This window comes from Rutidosis leptorrhynchoides, chromosome 5 (assembly GCF_046630445.1).
Source record: "Rutidosis leptorrhynchoides isolate AG116_Rl617_1_P2 chromosome 5, CSIRO_AGI_Rlap_v1, whole genome shotgun sequence".
Taxonomy (NCBI): domain Eukaryota; kingdom Viridiplantae; phylum Streptophyta; class Magnoliopsida; order Asterales; family Asteraceae; genus Rutidosis; species Rutidosis leptorrhynchoides.
The window spans coordinates 235,923,275-235,939,291 of NC_092337.1; the positions used below are offsets into that span (position 1 = coordinate 235,923,275).

At 31.9% G+C, this 16,017-nt stretch overlaps 1 protein-coding gene across 1 annotated transcript; it reads left to right on the top strand.

Moving 5' to 3' along the window:
- The first annotated feature begins 758 nt into the window (after positions 1–758).
- On the top strand, positions 759–1,760 carry LOC139849303 (uncharacterized). The gene has a single exon (XM_071838960.1). It carries the CDS (start codon positions 759–761, stop codon positions 1,758–1,760), a length of 1,002 nt encoding a protein of 333 aa, XP_071695061.1.
- The last annotated feature ends 14,257 nt before the right edge of the window (positions 1,761–16,017 follow it).

Genomic DNA, 16,017 nt, shown 5'->3' on the forward strand with positions numbered 1-16,017 from the left:
CAAAATACTTGAGATCTATAATTGGGTTAGGTTTTGGTGGAAATAAGGAAAAAGAAAATATCCGTTAAGTAGAAGGTATAGATTGAAACAAGGTTGGAACTTTGGGTGTCTACCGTTTAGAGGAACTCTTCTTTGGGTTTTTTCAGATTCGATCTTCAAAAGGCTACAAAGGTTGTATTCTAATCTTCTCTTGTTTAATTTCGTTAATTTTGTTTTGTTTGCTAAAGTTTTGTACAATGATCCGTGGAAGAGTATGATTTTGTAAAGTTTTAAAAATGCTTCCGCTCGCTTTGAATTTGTATCATACTCCAACATTAAAGGGTTTTACTAAAGATTGTCATAAGGTGATGGTTAGTACAGGAGGTTTCAATATCATTTAATAAATCTCATGTCATTAAATCTTGGCGGAGGGATGTCGGCAATGTTTAAACAAAAATGGGTTAAGCGTCTTTGCTCGGATCATGCTATTAAAATTTTAGGTATTCAAGAAACGAAGCTTGTGCAGTTGGATCACTTTGTGATAAAAGCAATGTGGGGTAACTTTCACTTTCAAGTGGCTGCCTCAAGTGCTTCTGGTCGTTCAGGGGGAATTGTTACGGTTTGGGATCCAAGTTTCTTCTCTAGTCGAAGGGTTATCTCTTTCTCAAATCTTCTCATCGTTGAAGGTTTTTTCTCGGGTCAGTCATTTTTTATTCAATGTTTATGCTCCGCAATCTAGGGTTCTCAAACGTCAATTATGGATGTATATTCGCTCGTTCATGGAAACAAACGTCAGAAATTTCATTATCTTTGGCGACTTTAATGAAGTTCGGTACGCGCACGAAAGATATGGTGTTCAATTTAATCAATCTGAGGCTGAAGAATTCAATGATTTTATCATATCTTCAACTCTTGTTGATGTTCCCTTGGGTGGCAGAACATTCACAAGGGCTAATAAGTCGTTCACCCAGAGATTGTTACTTGATAGAATCTTGGTGACTAACGGTATTTTAGATCTGTGGCCTTCTACCACGGGTACGATTCTTTCAAATTTGTGGTATGATCATTGCCCTATTATTCTTAAGAGCGAAGTGTTAGACTATGGTCCTATCCCGTTCAAGTTGTTTAACTCCTGGTTGGATGATGATGGATTTGACGAAGTTGTAGCTAATAGTTGGAATGATATTTCTATTGTGTGGAGTTCCAACTTTCAAATTCGGTTTAAAGACAAACTAAAGCATGTGAAAGAAGCTTTAAAAACATGGCACAAAGACCTTAAGATTAAGTGCGAAGCGGCTAAGAAAAATTTGTTGGAACGGCTGGAGGTCATCGATACGCATCTAATCTCGAACAGGCAACCAAACAATCTGATCACCGAACGGGTAACTATTTTAAAAGATTTGAGCATTATTGAAGAAAAGGAAGCATGTTGTATAGCTAAAAAAAATAGAAGAATTGTGCATTGTTTAGGTGATGAAAATTCTTCGTTTTTTCATGTGTCCTTAAATAGAAAACGAAAAAAAGTTCAAATTGCGGGTGTTATGCATAATGGTGATTGGATCTCTTCTCCATCTCACGTTAAAGAAGTTTTTTTCAACTTCTTTGTTCACAAGTTTTTGCCTATTGATCATGATAACATAGCTACTCCAAGTACGCATATTCATATGCTTTCTCGGTCAAATGCTTCGAGGATTTGTATGGATGCCTCAGATGAGGAGATTAAAAATTCAGTTTGGTCTTCTAATCTCCCGGGCCTGACGGGTTTTCTTTTAAATTTGTGAAACACTTTTGGGATATTTTGAAAGAGGATATTTTCATGCTTGTTCGCCACTTTCTCATCTCATATTCTATACCGAGAGGATGTAATTCGTCTTTTTTCTCTTTGATTCCAAAAAAAGAGAACCCTATTCATGTTCAGGATTTTAGGCCGATTAGCTTGATTGGGATCCAATACAAAATTATGGCAAAGTTCCTTGCTAATAGATTGTCCTTGGTTATTGATGACATCATTAGCCCGGAGCAGTCAACTTTTATTAAAAGAAGACAAATTTTAGATGATGTTTTATCGATCAATGAAGTGGTCAGTTGGTGCAAGAAAAGAAAGAAAAAGGCGATGCTTTTCAAAGTTGATTTTGATAAGGTGTTCGATTCCATCCATTGGGATTACATTTGGTCAATGATGCAAATTATGAGATTTCAAAATAGATGGATTGATTGGATTCGGGCTTGCCTATCTTCCTTGAAAGCTGCTTTATTGCTTAACGGAAGTCCTTCATCCGAATTTTTAATTGGGCGCTGATTACGTCAAGGGGATCCTCTATCGCCTTTTCTTTTTATTATTGGAATGGAGGGCTTACAAGCTGCAATCCATGATGCCACTAATGCAGCCTTGTACAACCCTATTCGGATTGGTCCTATTAGTAACCATCGTAATATTTCGCTTTCTATGTATGCCGATGATGTGATGTTTATGGGAGATTGGTGTGCTTCCAATGCCATGAATCTTCATACTATCTTAGATTGCTTTTTTGCGGTTTCCGGTCTTAAGATAAATCCTCATAAGTCATTACTTTACGGTGTAGGGGTGCACCAAAGTGAAGTTGATACTCTAGCTTCTTCTTTAGGATGTTTGGCATCGTCTCTTCCGTTTTATCACTTGAGGCTTCTGGTTGGTTATAATATGAAACGTGTTAGTAATTGGGTGCCCATTATTGAAAAGAGTAAAAAACATCTCTCCTCTTGGAAGACAAATATGCTCTCTATAGGTGGTAGGCTCACTTTAATCAAGTCAGATTTGGGAGCAATGGGAACTTACTATTTTTTCATGTTTAAAGCCCCGGCTAACGTCATTAAGAAACTTGAGTCTTTACGTACTTCTTTCTTTTGGGGTGGCAAAGATAATGATAAAAAGATTCATTGGGTTAAGTGGCGTCTTATTCTTATCCTTTGGAGAATGGAGGGCTTGGTGTTGCTAGTCTTTCTTCTCTTAACCTTGCGCTATTATATAAATGGAGGTGGAGAATTGTTTTGAATTGTAATTATTCTTGGGTCGATATCATTAAAATCATTCAAGGTCAAAAAGATGGAACTAGCATGCTTTCGGCCTCTATTCCCGGAGTGTGGTGTGACATTGCTAAGCGCATTGATGAGATTCACGAATCTCATTCTCTGATATCAAATTAGTTACACATCCGTGTGGGCGATGGTAGGCTTACCAAATTCTGGTTCGATCCATGGGTTGATGACATGATTTTTGCTATCAGATTCCCAAGGCTGGTGGCTCTAGAAAACAATAAACATTCTTTGCTTGTTGATCGAGTTTCTCAATTGGGCTGGATCCGGAATTGGTGTAACGACCCTGGATTTTCCAACGTTTATTTATTAATAATTATTATTAATACTTGTGATTTAATGAATGTATTGTTTATATACATTTACATGTTACCATACTTGGCTTTAAATGCCTGAAACGTCTTTGTGACGCACGTACATTACATGAATAATATTTTCAAATATTATTTACATTCATGATTGATTTTATTAATCATTTTAATTAACTAAGGTTATTAGTTAATTACTTGGGTTTTAATTGGATTAACTTGTTAATTACTTGAACTTGGGCTTTGATTAATATTAGTGGACTTAGGAGCCCACCCTACATCCTTAATGGACTAGTTAGCCCATTTTATTTATGCAAGTATTACCTTGTGATGGAACTAGATTAATTAACTTGTAAGAATCCAGTTACTTGTTACTTGCACCTTATCCCCATGAACACACACCTTGTAACCAACTTTTTAGTCAAATACATGAAATTAACTTGTGGATATTTCTCTCCTCCCTCCCCTTGAGTGACCGTCGGCTTACAATGGCCTTGGAGAGAGTTTTTGTTTCACTTTTGTATTACTTCTCACTTGTAGTTCTCTCATTTCAAACTCACACTCTTACTTGAAACTTTCCTTTCTCTCATTTCCTCTCTACATTGTAATTAACTTGAGGTTTTTTCTTCTTCTTCTTTTCTTGCAAAAACCGTAGCCTAGCTACACAAACATCATCATCAATTGCTTGTTTGTTTACTTGTTTCTTGTTATTGTTTGATTACTTGTAGTTGTTGTTGTTACTTACTAGTTATTATGAATCAAACTCTTTAGTTTGTTCATCATTTATCTTGTTCATAACAAGAACATACAAGAACTAAACTCTCTAGTTTATGTTTTACATTTAATGTTTGAAAGATTGAAAGTTCATATGTTGTTAAACTCATACTTGTGATTCATGTTTGTGAACTTAAAGTTTACATTCTTAAAGATCAAGACTTTGGCTTGAATCTTTAAAGTATGAACAACCATGACTTGTTACTTGATTACTTAGTTTATTAATTCATTTCCTAGCATGTTTAAATTCGTGATTTTGGCTGTTAATGGTCAAGTGTTACTAGTTAACTTTGATCTCATTTTTCTTGAACAAAAGTTAACTTTAAAAGTTCAAGAACATAGAAGTATAACTTTCTAGTTATAACTTCATATACTTGTGATGGATCTAAGTTCTATAGCTTATGGTCTACTTATTTTATCATAATCAAAAGCTTGAAAGCTTACATATACTTTACAAGATGAAAATCTAAGTTTTATAGCTTATGGTTTCATTAAAGTAAAGATTCAAGTGTTATTACTTAGGATTTAACTTAATAACTTTAGATCTAGACTTTTGGGTCTTGGATCTTCAAGATCTAACTAAGAACTATGTTCTACAACTTAAGATCTTGATTAGTTAGTTTACTTTCAAGTTTGTAGTTCAATATTACTTTTATAGTTCATGTATGTGTCGGATCTAAGATTTTGATGTAACTTTGGTTCATCAAGCTACTTGCAACACTTAAATGAGTTGTGCTATATGTCTTAGACTTACACAAGTGTTATGATGGTCAAACCTTGGTTAAGATGATGCAAACACATCAACGAGTTGTACACTTGAAGCTATATGCATCAAGGATGAGAACCGTGATAAGCATCGAGCACCAAGAACCCATCGGAACCTACTGTTTACTGTTTTCTGGAACAGACTCGAATACCTGGGCTACTTTAAAGTTAATTTTCAGTTAGCTTTGTTCGAATAGATAATTTTTCGTTTAAGACTCGTCTTAATCCGAGTTACGGTTTAGGATCTATGGCCCTCCGAACGTCACTATGTCCTTTTAACGTTGTGCTGAAAATTCTGACCTACTCGCACTTAAACCGTCGCCACGATCAAACAAAGACGAGTTTGCTTCTAGAATTTTTAAAGCAACTAAAGGACTCATATACGGAGCCATGGCCACTGGTCTCACCTTATTTCAGTAGGTATAGAGGCCGTGGTGACTGACCGAAGTCAGCCTTTGTTTTAAACTCTTTTCATGAACCAAACTTACTTTACACCTTTTGTTTGATGATGAATGATGATGACCCTTAAGACCTAATTTACATACACTTAAACCTATTGGGACTTTCCGGACCTACATACTTGCTTACTTCCCAACTCGACTTTACTACTACTTTACCACTGTGAGTTATAGCATCCCTTTTTACTTTAACTATTTTGGGAACTGAGAATACATGCGCATTTTACATTTTACATACTAGGCACGAGTACTTAAACTTTATATATGTGTGGGTTATACAACGGCATAAACATTCCCTTTAGCTCGGTAACGTTTAGTCATTGGTTTTTGAACCGGTGAACGCGAATCTTAGATATGGATCCATAGGGTTTGACATCCCCACTCGGGCTAGTAGCGCTAGCATTTAACGGGTGTTTAATACTTTGTAAACATACGCACTCGCCAAGTGTACTTTCAGGGGGTTATAAATGTTAAGTTAGTTACCAAGTGCCCACGGTTAAACATATACTTTATCATACTGTTTTGAAACGCTCTTTGTAGCACTGAAATCTCGTGGCCTACCTTACCTTACTGTTATACTTAAACTATAGCTCACCAACCTTTGTGTTGACGTTTTTAAGCATGTTTTTCTCAGGTGCTTAAGGTTAGCCGCTTCCGCTGTTGTACTAGTCTTGCTGTAGACACCCGCTGCTTTAGAGATGTCACCGCATGAACGTTTATCTTGTATTCATAAACATTATTACATTTAAACTATGATTTGTAACGACCATTGGGGTCACGTACAATTATTAATTGCTTCTATTCATAGAAGCATACTTTTGATGTAAAACATTCGACGTTAGTTATGACGTCACCTTTTATCATGAATGCAAACTTGTTTTGAAATAGCATATAGTGTTTGACCTTGTAATGATCCTGTTGTTGATGGTCCGTACATGATGATTTAGTACGGGGCATCACATTTGGCGTCGGCCAACCAGAAGTGGGGTCGAACAATCCCAATTCAATGAACTTATATCCTTACTTTTTCAGTTATCTATTTCACAAGACCATGATAGCTGGATTTCGACGGCTGACTCCAATAATACAATCTCGGTTTCAAGTGCTAGAACTTTGATTGATAACGGTAATCTTGCTCATTTTTCATGTCCTACTAATTGGGTCAAGGTTGTTCCTATAAAAATAAACATATTTATTTGGCGCTTGAAATTGCTTCGTCTTTCTACAAAAATCAATCTGATGGCTCGTGGCGTGGAGTTGGACAATAATGCTTGCGCCTTATGCAACAATAATCAGGAAACTGAAGCTCACTTGTTTACCTCTTGTGACGTCTCTTCTCAAATTTGGATGCTTATAAGTAGATGGATTGGTTTTAACATTCCAACATGGAGCTCTATGGATACCATGTGGTTATGGATCAATGGTGTCCCGATCAATAAAACAAAGCGCAACATTCTAAAAGTTATCATATTCTCTACGCTTTGGAACATTTGGAGACTACGGAATAGCATTATCTTCAAAGACTACTTTTCGAAAATGTCACGTCTTCGATAGCATTGTGGTGTTGGGTTTTAATTGGTTGTTTTTCTAGATTTCATAAATCTAGGATAAATTGGACGGATCGGTTGCAAGACCCTTTGTATGTTTTGTAATTCTTGTATGTTTTTTCTAGCTCATTGCTAGTCTATTTTTATTAATAAAATGTTCTGCCGTTCGAAAAAAAAAAGTTGTTTAGTTCGTGTTGCAAACCAGAAGAAAAATTAAAAATGTAAATGAAAAGCCGAGGTAGAAATTACATTTGAGAAGGGATAAATGTATTGTGTTGGTATCTAAAGGTTGAAATAAGGACAAAACAGATCAAGGAACGCGTGTAATTTTTAAACAAGAAACAGACTCACTGGGCACTCGGGCAGAATATGCGAAAGAACACGGTCAGGTGCTGAAGAAACTGAGGACATTAACTCCGATCCGAATTGGATTCTACTTTAGGGAGATGTAGGAAGTAAATCTAGAGATGAGTAAAAGGAAATCACCACGAACACACCGAAACGAAAAAGAAAATAAAAGCAATTCAAGTGAAAGCGAACAAACCAAACCTATTTAAAAACCCAAATCATGTAACGTAATCTTCGATCAAACACCACCATAAACCTTAAATTAAACTAAAAATAGGATTAACTCCACCACAAAATAAACCCTAATAAAAAAAGCACCCATAGCTAGGGGTACGTTCGTTCAATTTGTGATTTATTTTTGTGCAAACGGTTTGGATAAATCGATTTGCCATTTTTTTTTTTGAAAATCAATAACTAAACTAAATTTGACAAAACCAAATCATCACAAATGAATATAAAATCGGTTTTATTTTGAGCGGTCTAAACCAATTTAACGCTATGTTCCCGAGTTATTTACAATGAAAGATGAGGAAGTGAAATCTTTCTAATTTGAAAGGAAATACTGAATAGAAAATTAGATAGAGTTTTGCTTCAAATTATTTTCCATATTTCTCACTAAAAAATTTAGAAACACCTACATTTTTTATTTCTATCCAATTCATTTCTTTTCTTTCCAAAGTATCAAGAGTAATAATTGATAAAAGAATGAAGAATCTAAAACACATTGTAGTGTTCAACAAAAATAAACAAGCACGGAGGATATCATCAACAAGCTAAGTACAAACAAAACAACAACAATGCTACCACTAACGAGACAAACTACCAAACGCTACAAACAAAGGAACTAACCTACAAAACATAAAACAAACATAGCCACAAAAGACGAAAAGAGAGCTCACAATCAAACCCACAAAAAGAAAATTGCAAAGTATCTATCGCACGAGCAAAACAAAACCTACAAACCCAAATATGTCAATAAAAGACTCATCATGATATCATCCGATTTATTTTATAATTTTTATTTATCTTTTCTTTTTAACTATTTTATTTATTTATTATTTTTTCTTCTCCCTTTATCAAGTATCATTTTTGATGATTCACATTATGTGTACAAAGTTTTTTAAAAATACAAGAGTAGTTGATTTAATCTATATTTTCAATTATTTAATTAGAAGTTATATGACAAATCCAAAATGTATTTAACTATATATCTTATACTCTTATAATAATAATACGTATGTTGTTCCTAGATAAATTATTGCTTATAATTAAAAACAAATGTAACATTTTGAAACAAAAAAAAATCGATATAAATAGATAACTGTATAAATTTTGATATAACTATACCAATAATAATCGAATTTTTTTGATGAGAGTCTAAGGACTGTGGTTAAAGTGTATAAAATTCTTACACGCAATGATTTTTTTAACGGCGGTTATGAGTCACTGACGGAGGTCTAAACATAATGGTGTATCCTAGGGGATACACGCATAAAAGCATCATTTTCATATAAAAGAAGAGATCAAAATGCATAAAATATAGCATTTTCGACAGTTTTACATGTCTTAGACTTACACAAGTGTTATGATGGTCAAACCTTGGTTAAGATGATGCAAACACATCAACGAGTTGTACACTTGAAGCTATATGCATCAAGGATGAGAACCGTGATAAGCATCGAGCACCAAGAACCCACCGGTGTGACAACCCGGAAATTTCCAACCAAATTTAAACTTTAATCTTTATATGTTTCCGACATCGGAAATTTCCAACAAAATTTAAACTTTAAACTTTATATGTTTCCGACACGATAAGCAATATTTGTTAAGTTAAATTTCAAGAATTTTAAACTATGTACATACATTCATTCAACCTCGACCAAGTTCCAACGATTCACGAACCATTAAACGAATATGATTATATATGTATATGTGTATATATATTATAACTTGAAACGTAAACAAAATATTAGATTAAATACTTTATATGATTGTATCTGTTTCAAAATGTTTATCAATGGAATTAGAAGATAAGATCAAATGATTGAATTATCATATATATTGAATTATGATTACAAGTCTCTATTGAAAGGCCCACGTTGATTTGAGAAATCTTTCCATTTTAACAATATTCGGAAAATGGTAAAGTGATTTATAAATAAGAACAAATTGTCAATCATTGAGAACTAGACAAAGGATAGTGGAAGATTGAATCTCATGAAGACTCGATTGATCTATTTAGTTTCAAACGTACAAAAACGTTTTCAGTTTAAAAAGAACTTTATTATTAAAACGTATATAACTTTTATAAATATCTAGAACCACTTTTAACAACTCATTACTTAACTAGTATGATAAAGATAACGATATTTATATTTTATTTTATTAAATATATATAACGATTTAAATTAATATTATATATATTTATACGTGTATTATACGTACATAGTTTTATACTTTTACTATACTTAAACTTTACCTTTACTTTATTTTTACTTTACTTTAACTTTAATAATTCATACTTTAATAATTCACTTTAATAATTTATACTTTAATAATTCACTTTAATAATTCATACTTTAATAATTCACTTTAATAATTCATACTTTAATAATTCACTTTAATAATTAAAAAATCTATTATAAATAGAATTCAATAGGTTTCATTATTTCATAGAAACTTGAAAATATTTTTCTCTAAACTCTCTCAATCGATTTACATATATATATTTACTCCGTATTATTTCAAGATATTATTAGTATACAAAAAATATTACGACGGAGTGCTGTCCGAGTGATTTCGAAATTGTTTTTCGAGTAGGATAGGATTAAGAAAATTATGGGTTATAGCTATGGAGGTGATTGAGTATGGTTCATGGGTATGCTCGTGAGGTCAATATAGTGTTTATCATTTCCGTTGTGTCTACGTACCTTTCCTGCAATATTGAATCTCAATATTGATACGTGAGTACTCATAATTTAACTTTTACATACTAATAGTGTATCCCTGACTAGTGCTCGAGTATTTAGGATTATGCATGCTTATACTTTTGATATTGCCCTTAGACAGGTTAGGTTGAATCTTGAATTAGTTATACTTGCGGTTGAGATAAGGTATAAGATATGCATGTCCTTGGAAAGCTAGCGAAAAATTAAGAACTTTTCCTTTAGATATCGAATGGTTTCGATGAACGGATTAGAAGTTATAATCAATTGAATTTTCGATATTTTTATTAAAAATGATTATTATTATCGTCGTTTTTATCGTCGTTCTAGTTTTATCTTATTATTATCATTATTATTATCTTTATCAATAAAAGGGATTTATCATTAAAAATTGTTATTTTTTTATTATTACTATCGTTATTATCGTTAAAGTTATAATTAGTATTATTATTATTATCGAATTATTATTATTATTATTATTATTATTATTATTATTATTATTATTATTATTATTATTATTATTATTATTATTATCATTATTAATATATATATCATTATTTAAAAATGGTTATTGTTATTGTTATTATTATTATTACTATATTATCATTAAGATAATTATTAGTATTATCGTTAATAATGTTATAGTAACTATCATTATTAATATTAGTGTAATTAAAACAAATATTTGTAACACCTAATTATTTTGATTACTATTATTATCATTATTATTGTGACGACCCGAAAATTTCCGACCAAATTTAAACTTAACCTTTATATGTTTCCGACACGATAAGCAGAATTTGTAATGTTGAATCTCAAAAAGTTTGGAACTACATTCATGTAATCAATTATCCTTTGACCGTGTTCGACGATTCAAGAACAATTATGTGTATATAGATATGTATATATAATATATAATATTAACTGAAAATATTAACAAAGTATTAGATATATGATACTTTACATGAACGTATTTGTTTCGATATATTTATTGACAGAATTAAGAGATAATATCAAATGATTGAATTATCAGATACATTATGATATGATTACGGGCCTATGTTATGAGGTCCACTGTGATTTAAGAAATCTATTCTTTTTGACCACTCATTACTTAACTAGTATGATAAAATAACGATATTTATATTTTATTTTATCAAATATATATAACGATATAAATTAATATTATATATATTTATACGCGTATTATACATACATAGTTTTATACTTTTACTATACTTTAACTTTACCTTTACTTTACTTTTACTTTACTTTAACTTTAATAATTCATACTTTAATAATTCACTTTAATAATTCATACTTTAATAATTCACTTTAATAATTCACTTTAATAATTCATACTTTAATAATTCACTTTAATAATTCATACTTTAATAATTCACTTTAATAATTCATACTTTAATAATTCACTTTAATAATTCATACTTTAATAATTCACTTTAATAATTCAAAAATCTATTATAAATAGAATTCAATAGGTTTTATTATTTCATAGAAACTTGAAAATATATTTCTCTAAACTCTCTCAATCGAATTACACATATATATTTTCTTTGTATTATTTCAAGATATTATTAGTATACATAAAATACTACGACGGAGTTATATTCAGACGATTTTAAAATAAGTTTTCAAACGGGATAGAGCTAAGGAAATTATGGGTTATAGCTATGGAGGTTATGGGTATTGATCGAGGGTATTGCTCGTGAGGTCAACCTAACGTTTATCATTTTCGTTTCGTCTACATACTTTCCTGCAATATTGAATCTCAATATTGATACGTGAGCACTCATAACTTAACTTTTATATTTCAATAGTGTATCCCTGACTAGTGCTCGAGTATATAGGATTATGCATGCTTGTACATTCGATATTGTCCTTAGATAGGTTTGTTGAATCCTGAATTAGATACATATGCTACTGAGATAGGGTATATGATATGCATGTCATTGGAAAGCTAGCGAAAAATTAAGAACTTTTCATTTAGATATCGAATTGTTTCGATGAACGGATTAGAAGTTATAGTCAACTGAATTTTAGTATTATTGTTAAAATGATTATTATTACTATCGTCGTTATTATTTTAATAGAAATATCATTGTTATTATAAAATATCATTATTACTATTATGTTAGTATTATCATTTTATCATAATAACATTTTTAGTAAATATAAATATTGTTATTTTTTTATAGAATAATAATAATTATTATTACAAAATAATACAACTTTTACTTATTATTATTATGATCAATATTATTTTATCAAATAAATAGGGGATACAAAGATATTTTTCACCACGCGTAATATAATTACATTAATAATACTTACCACTATAGTTTTATGATATTAAGTGAACTTTATAAATTTTACTACTTAAGATATATAAAAGTATATTTTATCATATATAAACGTTAATATAATTTTTTATTAATAAATGACTTTTATTATTATAAAATCTAATAAATATATTTAAATATATAAAATGACTATAGTTAAGTTATATAATAAACACGTATAAATTTTAGAAGTCATTTTGGGTTAAGTTGACTTTTGTTGACTTTTGCATATTAGTCTCGAGCATTAGGATTGTGGTACACTATGACTTGACCAAAAATTGTTAGACAAATATTGACCAACATATAAATATATATAATTAATATAGGTTCGTGAATCCGAGGCTAACCTTGCACTTGTTAAATGACGTTATATGTATTTTTACTACGAAATACAGTATGGTGAGTTTCATTACTCCCTTTTTATATATATTTTTGGACTGAGAATACATGCGTTGTTTTATAAATGTTTTACGAAATAGGCACAAGTACTAAAACTAATTCTATGTGGGTTTAAACCAGAAATATACCCTTAGCTTGGTAACATTAAACTACTTGTCTATGTACGGTAGGCGCGAATCCTAAAGATAGATCTATTGGGCTTGACAAACCCCATCCTGACTATGGGATGCTTTAGTACTTCGAGGTTATTTTAAACACACCTGATCTGGTGTACTTCAGAGGGTAAAACATGAACGTTAAGGCTTGTTACCGGGTGCCTACAACTTATAGAATACTTTTATACACTCGCGAGTGTACGGATATTTATAGAAACTGAAATCTTGTGGTCTATTACTATTACGAAAATGATTGATTATGATAAACTAATGAACTCACCAACCTTTTGGTTGATACTTTAAAGCATGTTTATTCTCAGGTATTAAAGAAATCTTCCGCTGTACATTAGCTCATTTTAAGGATATTACTTGGAGTCATTAATGACATACTTTGAAAGACGTTGCATTCGAGTCGTTGAGTTCATCAAGATTAATATTAAGTCAATTATAGTTGGATGTAATATGAAATGGTATGCATGCCGTCAATTTTTGATGTAAAGAAAGTTTGTCTTTTAAAAACGAATGCAATGTTTGTAAAACGTATCATATAGAGGTCAAATACCTCGCGATGTAATCAACTATTGTGAATCGTTTATAATGTATATGAACGGATCCTTTCAGTTGGTATCAGAGCGGTGGTCTTAGCGAACCAGGTCTTGCATTAGTGTGTCTAACTGATAGTTGTTAAGATGCATCAGTGAGTCTGGACTTCGACCGTGTCTGCATGTCAAAAGTTTTGCTTATCATTTTTAGTCTGAAATCATCTACTTACCACCCTTAGGAAATTACCTGCTTATCATTCTTAAGTCTAGACGCGTTTTCCTACATTTATTGCATAATAGTGTATAGACGAATTCTTATCTTAGCATCTCTGTTACTGTGAACTTTGACTGACATCTTTCAAAGATTCCTCCGTAATTTATGGGATTTTGGTATTATAAATACATATGTAAATTATGTATTGAAGAATACCAAATCTAAATTCTACAATCTATTTCATACACAAAAATTCTTTCCCTGATCATACAAGATGGATCCCTCAACCAGTTTGAGTTCCTCAGATTCCGACAGCTATGCCGATATGGATTTCCACATGAGCTCCGAAAGCAGCGTGACCGGAATGGATCAACCAATTAGCCATCATCTATTCTGGATGAATTGGGGATGGGTTTGTAATCTACTTAACCATTGGAGACAAGAAGAAGGTGATCCCTTTCATCCACCACATTGCCCTCTTGGCAATGAACCTGAAGCACTTACTGGCGAACCTGTCCGAAACACCATTTTCTCTCTCATTTCCAGAGTATCTCGTCATGATTATATACTACACCAAATTCTAGATCTTATTTATCCGCTCGTCCGAACCAACAATCACCCCGGTGTAATAGAAGAAGTCAACGAGCTTCGCGCTCGGGTAGTGGCTTTGGAGAATATGGTGCAAAGGTTACAAACACCAGCAGCAGCAGCAGCACCAGCAGCATAACCAGTGCCACCATCAACAACATCAACAGTACCATTACCACCACCAACAACAACCGCATCGCAAACCTCAACTTCACAATCTGTCCCACGAGCATCGACGTCATACGCCATGTAGATACCAAGGAATACCACAACGATTAAGTATTGATTCATAACTTCATTGGGGAAACATTCTACGGCGATTATGTAATTTCTAAAGTTTAGAAATTATCTATCCTAGCCTTAACCATAAATCAAATGAGTTTAATTTAATATTAACTCATTAAATCTATATTACATCTGAAGAAATATACACATATATATTTCCATAAAGACTGTAATAAAATTCTTTTGTACAAAATATTAATTGTGAATTTTTTTTTAACGGGTAGGTAATACCCGAGAGATATATAAATTCACAATTAATATGTTACATTCTTCGAATCTGATTCAGCAAGTCATCCATTATACTCCCTACTTTCACAACAATATACATTCTTTTATAGAAATCAAAACAACCATACTCATTCAAAATCTAATTACATATTCTGATTTTAAAATCTCAGAATTCGATTCAAGATATAACCGAAATCATCACTCTTAGATTCCTACATCTTTCAAAACTATACTTTGACTTTAAAACTGTCCTAGAACCTCATTTCTATTCATGGAACTCACAAAAATATTTGTATCATTCAAAATCTTAGAACATCATATGTATATTAACAATTACAATATGTGTTCAAACACTTCGAAATTCCTAAAGACATGCGAGATGATTATCCAACCACACATTACCCATTGTCATGCACCTGAAAAGCTCTCGAAACCAAAGTTATAGTTTAACATGTATCCATGTCTGATCCTTTGATATTTATTACCAAATATAATTTTTCAATCTCTTTCCAAAATAGACAGTTTTGTCACAGCTCCAGCAAATCACCTTCATTTGTTTATACGAATAAACCCTTCATCATGGTTACCGGGGAACCTTTCATATCTCGTCACATTAGCAGTAAACTTATCAACAACTTCATTAACCTTCGACTTAAGCCTCTCCGAAAATCCACTATACTTATTCATTAAAACCCCATCATGTACTCACCTACATCCTGTAACAATAATTGTCACACCAACTATTGGAAATTAGCAATCAGTATTTTGAATTTCGCGACAATTTTACGTTAAAAGTTATATGTATACATATAACGTCTATCTCCTAGACTTACATACTTTGAATGTGAATTATCTGAAAAACTTCTCAAACTATGAACTAGTTCTCCGAAATTGGAAAAATGCTGATAAAGCAGCAAAAACTGTAAACGACTTTAACAGTCAAAAGTTTGATGATAAAGAATAGTATGGTGGTAAAGCTGAGAAAAAGAGAATGTTTGAAACTGGAAAATGGATTGAGCAGACCATGAAGGAGGCTGTGGACAAATCACA